At 40.6% G+C, this 5,643-nt stretch overlaps 1 protein-coding gene across 1 annotated transcript; it reads right to left on the minus strand.

The window, feature by feature from the left end:
* Window positions 1-606: 606 nt before the first annotated feature.
* On the minus strand, window positions 607-1,551 carry LOC149451187 (olfactory receptor 1J21-like). Its single transcript, XM_089690912.1, has one exon. The coding sequence runs from the start codon at window positions 1,549-1,551 to the stop codon at window positions 607-609; it is 945 nt and encodes a 314-aa protein (XP_089547038.1).
* Between the last annotated feature and the right edge of the window lie 4,092 nt (window positions 1,552-5,643).

Genomic DNA, 5,643 nt, shown 5'->3' on the forward strand with positions numbered 1-5,643 from the left:
AAGGGGGTAGGAATTTGGGGTGTAAAAAGGGTTTCACCCACCCCCAACTTTGTGTGAAGGAGTCCTAAGGGTGCTGCTTCCAAATGCAACTAAGGGCTCATTCACAAGTGTAGCAAGCACTGCTGCTCCTCTGAAAAGTGATTTGAGTGTGAAGAGGCAATATTTTGCGTCCTCCCCATCTGATTTAAACCCCATGATCGCCGTGCAATGCATGCAATTGGGACACGGTAATACAGCAATTAGAGATTTAAATCAGGTGTGAGAAGGCAACACTGGTTGGCACTGTGCCCGGTGAACTTTATTTATCCCATGTTCAGGTAGATCTCAACCTCTTTAAGGTTGCCCATCCCTGATCTAGATGGACTTGTCTTTTTTTTTTTTTCCCAACCAGACTAACTACAGTATGTCTACACAATATACAGTTTCCAATTACTGACGATAGTAAACCGTGCTGGTAAAAGTCATTATATTCACAAGCCTCCATGAGCTCAATTGGGATCAAGGGGGAGCTCTCCTCCTTAGAAGTCCACCCTTCCTCTAACAGCTGATGTTGTAGAAGGCATAGAGTTGCTCTGATAAAATAGGTTCGTTATCTTTTGACATATATTATATCAGGAAAATCAGGTTCTTCTTCCTTTTTATATTTCGTATAGCATTCAGAACGTCTTGGTTCCTTAAAGTGTAAACAAATGGGTTGAGTAATGGGACCACAGCCATATAAAGCAAGGTCAGCATCTTGTCCAGTTCCTTAGAACCTTCGGATTCTGGTTTGCCATACACTATAATGATTGGAACATAGAATAATATTACCGTGGTGAGGTGGGAGGTGCACCTGGAAAAAGATTTCAGTCGGCCCTTCGAGGAATTAATTTTCAGTATGGTGGAGATGATGAATACGTAGGAAGTCAGAATGAGCAAAAAAGGGAGACATGCCAACAGTACATTCTGAGAAAACAGGAGTATGTATCTGCCTGTAACGTCACTAGAGGATATTGCATACAGGTCTGTCAGATTACAAAAGAAATGGTCAACATTCTGTGTGAGACAGAAGGATAATAGAGATGCGGCCAACACATTGATTGCTGAATTAGCCAATGATATAAGCCAAGTGGACAGAGCCAATGAAAGGCATACATCTTTACTCATCAGTAAGGAATATTGTAACGGCTTACAGATTGCTACGTATCGGTCATAGGACATGGAGGTCAGTAGAAATGCATCAGAACCAGCAGACAATGAGAAGAAGTAAAGCTGAGTCATACAGGCAGAGAAAGACATCCAATGGTCATGTGTCAGGAGTATGGAGAGAAGTTTTGGAAGAGTAACTGAAACATATATAACATCACTAACAGCAAGATTACTCAAGAAGAAATACATTGGAGTATGGAGCCGGGGAACCAGACCCACCAGTAGAGCAATGGTCATGTTTCCAAGGATGGTCGTCAGATACATCAATAGAACTGCAATGAAAAGGAGACGTTGTCCAGTATTAGAGATGTGGAAAGCTGAAATGTAGAACACATTTTCTGTACTGTTCGGGCATTCCTCCATTTCCCCTATGGAAAAAAGAAAATCATTGTTTTACTTTTTTCATTTATTTAACCCCTTGACTACTGGTTGTTATACATAAACGATTGGACTGATGCTCTCTGAGGGCAGAAGGGTGTTTTTTTTAAAAATGGCCTTCCCTTTGGAGTGCTTGGCCGTGCACCATGTAATTGTTGTGATCAATCACAGCTGTCATACATAAAGGCTGCATTTTGCAGACAGCACTCTGTTTCCTGTCACATTATGGTAGTGGGGTAAATAGTGTGTTTCATAAAGGCATCAGCAGCAGCTTTTAATTAGTGTACTCCAACCTGCCACAGTGCCTTTGATGGCTAGCCACACCAGTCCCAGTGTCATTAAACCAGTGCAGCCATCAACCGTGTCCCAGATCGCCACCACTCTATTCAGTGTCTCTAGATCAGTGTTTCTCAACCTTTTTTCAGTCAAAGCACTCTTTAAAAGGATGGATAGTCCCAAGGCACCCTTTAAAACTATGGATAGTCCCGAAGCACCCTTTATAAATATGGAGAGTTCTGAGGAACCCTTTATAATTATGGACAGTCCTGAGGCACCCTTTATAATTATGGACAGTCCTGAGGCACCCTTTATAATTATGGACAGTCCTGAGCAGGGGTGGACTGACAACTCATGGGGCCTCCAGGCAATAGGGGATCATGGGGCTCCTGTGTCCTTGCCCAAACTCAAAAAAGCCTATGAAAAAGGTACCAGGGGCATCTCATGGGGCCCCCTACTGACCCTGGGCCCTCGGGCAGTGCCCGAGTTTCCAAATGGTCAGTCCTCCCCTGGTCCTGAGGCACCCTTTATAATTATGGATAGTCCCGAGGAACCCTTAATAATTATGGACAATACAGAGGCACCCTTTATAATTATGGACAGTCCCGAGGCACCCCATTCGAAAATGTGAAAAACTATTCTAATAGTTTTATATAATGCAGCAACATCCACACATTGGACACCCAACATTGGAGGTGATTTATTCTTCCAAAGCAAATACAAACTAGTACTGAGTAGTATTCCAGTGTTTCTATTCTCCCTCAGTTTATCTCCCTCACTCAGCTAATGTGCTAAGGCACCTCTGAAGAAACCTCAAGGCACCCTGATTGAGAAAGGCTGCTCTAGATTAGTGTAAGCTAACAGTGTCCCTGATCGCTGTCACACCAGCCACAGTGTCACCAGACCATCACAGCCGGTCATAGTGTCTCTGGTCACCGCATCACTAAGCTGGCCAGTGTTGCCAGACCAATGAAGTCAGCCACAGTGTTCCTCATCACACCAGTTTCTGTCACCAGGGCCAGTCTACGCTAGAAATAGTGCTCTGATCACTGCCACAATAGTGCCAGTGTCAGCAGACCAGTGCGGTCAGTGTCTTTCCTGATCACTTGCTATATCAGTGTTAGTGTCACCAAATCAGTGCAGCCAGCAACTGTATCCTGATCATTAGCTATTCCAGTCCAGTGTTCCCAGAGCCACTGTAAGCCAGCAAAAGTGTCTTGATTGCTAGTCACACCAGCGTCAGTGTTACCAGTGCCACCACCACCACATCAGTACCAGACCTTACAGTCAGATTCAATTTCAAATTTGGAACCTGTGGAAAGAAATGGTTCAAAACCAGCCACCTATGATTCTGAGGATAAAGGGGGTCCATGCGAAAAAAGTTAACCATACAATGTCATCAAGCACTGAACATCCTAATGAATTGCAGCAGTGCTGTACATCCTGGTGAAAAATGTGATAGATAGGGAATTAGATCTGTAACGCCACTTGAAAACTTTAAGGTGTTCCTTGGACTTTGGCCTCTTCTCTGTAGCTAGACTGCAAAAAAGTTTCACACGTGTGGTATCCCATACACTGGAGGAGTAGCAGAATGTGTTTTGGGGTGTAAGTAAACCCATACTGTGTGCTAGAAATGTTCTATTAGTTGACATCTTTGCATAAATAAAAACATCTTCATTTTCCTACCTCATTTTCAAAAAACCTGTGGCAAAAAAATTAAGTCTTCAAAAGACTAACAATGCTTCTTTCTAAATATGTTGGAAAAAAAAGTTGTCACTTTTTGGCTCTTTCTACTATTCTGGCACTTCAAGGCCTCCAAAAATGTGATTGGTAGTCAAGAAATTTGATGCATAATTTATGCCCCTTGAAAGTCTGAAGATTCTCTTTGTATTTTGGACCCCCCACTCCCCCTTTACATCTAGGCAGCACAACCAACTCACAAATGCTGTATTCCTACACTCTGGTTATGTAGAAGAATGTGTTTTGGGATGTAATTGTCGGTATACCCATGGTGTGTGTGTAATAACTTGATAAAAATGACAACTTTTTGAAAAAAAAAAAAACAATTTTTCAAAAATATCTGGCAAAATATTACAACTTGGAGTGTCTGCTCTCCAAAAATAGGTCATTTTGGGGTGTTTATACTGTCCCTTTTAGAGTTGATACATTTCAAATTTAAATAGCATAGCTTGTAGATTCTATGGGGTTTATTTACTAAGGCTGGAGAATGCGAAATCAGGCTCACTTCTGCATAGAAACCAATCAGTTCCTTGGCTTGTTTAATTAAGCGTTGGCAATATTACCTGGAAGCTGAGCCTGATTTTGCACTCTCCAGCTTTAATAACTAAATCACAGTGTCTTTCACACAAACTAAATAATATACACTCTATTTCAGCAATGGGCAAACTACGGCCCGGCGGACCTTTTAATCCGGCCCGCGGAGCTAGGCTCCCGCTAGGCTCCTCTCAGAGTCCGCCCTGAAGACCGGTGTAGCATGAAAATCTGTCTCCTATGAGGATCTGTCCCCCTCGACGTATCTGCGCATGTGCCGGAGATCGCCGATCGGCTGCTAATGCCTGAAACTGGCACATGCGCAGATACGTTGAGGGGGACAGATCCTCATAGGAGACAGATTTTCATGCTACACCGGAACGGCGCGGGAACACGGCGAGAGGAACGCGCGGAGCAAAGGTAAGTGAATTGACACAGGGGGGACTTGGGGACTTAATATGGGGGATGAATTACTATATGGGGGATGAATTACTATATGGGGGATTAATTACTATGCTTACTATGGGGGAATATTACTATACTTACTATGGATGACACATACACATCATTCATCTACTCTTGGTCCGGCCCCCGGGTCCAATATATGAACCCATTGCGGCCCTCAAGTCAAAAAGTTTGCCCACCCCTGCTCTATTTGCAATTTTTTTAATCAAAGAAATGTATCAGAATACATTTTCCCCTTCATTTATAAAGACTTATTTCTAAGTTGAATACCAGAAGCTAAGGGATACATTTTTTATTTCAATGTGTTTTTTGTCTTTTTTTTCCTTTATATGATAAAAAAAAACTCTATTGATGAAAAAATTTCTCAAAAATAAAGCTTTACCTGTCCCAAAAAATATAATAAAAAATATAAAACTCATTTGAGTACCATGTTGCATGACTGAGTAATTGTCAGTCAAAGTATCCCCTGTGGTTGAGGGATTGAGGATGAAAATTTTCAAATAGAGCAGCCAGCACCAGCACAAGGAACGCTTCTCATGAAATGTAAGTACAGTTTTCTAATTAACTAAACCTAGGCTTTAATTATTTCCATGTTGAAATGGGTTACAAATCCTGTGCAGGATTATAACTAGGCAAAACAGAAACATAAAAATTAAATAAGTAGATTTGAGCAATACAACTCCCAAAACCAGAAAACCATAAATATATTAAAATATATTTAAGCAGCAGTTAGAATATATTCAGGTGTAATTATGACAATTTATTTAGAAATAATTTAATCCAAATGTAAATTACAGAATTGTGGATTGCAATGTTTAAAATTTATATACATATAAAATATAAAAAATACAACTTTATGTTTCTATTGATGCAAAACTATAACAAACATAAAACAATATTGTAAAATGAAATATTGTAGTGATGGCCTTCTTCCTCTCAGTTTTAGTCCACAGATTAAACAATGATTTCATATACCTATAGCAGAAATATTTTATTTAAGAAATTAAAAAAAAATACATGTAATTGATTCAATTGTAATTAAATTCTGTTTTTATATGCGTTTGT

The sequence above is a fragment of the Staurois parvus genome, unplaced genomic scaffold (assembly GCF_062004578.1).
Source record: "Staurois parvus isolate SC_StPar_1 unplaced genomic scaffold, SC_StPar_1.0 ptg000547l, whole genome shotgun sequence".
NCBI classification, from domain to species: domain Eukaryota; kingdom Metazoa; phylum Chordata; class Amphibia; order Anura; family Ranidae; genus Staurois; species Staurois parvus.

Excerpts from the sequence above, each read along its gene's own strand:
- LOC149451187 (XM_089690912.1), bottom strand. The coding sequence starts at position 1,551 with ATGGAGGAATGCCCGAACAGTACAGAAAATGTGTTCTACATTTCAGCT.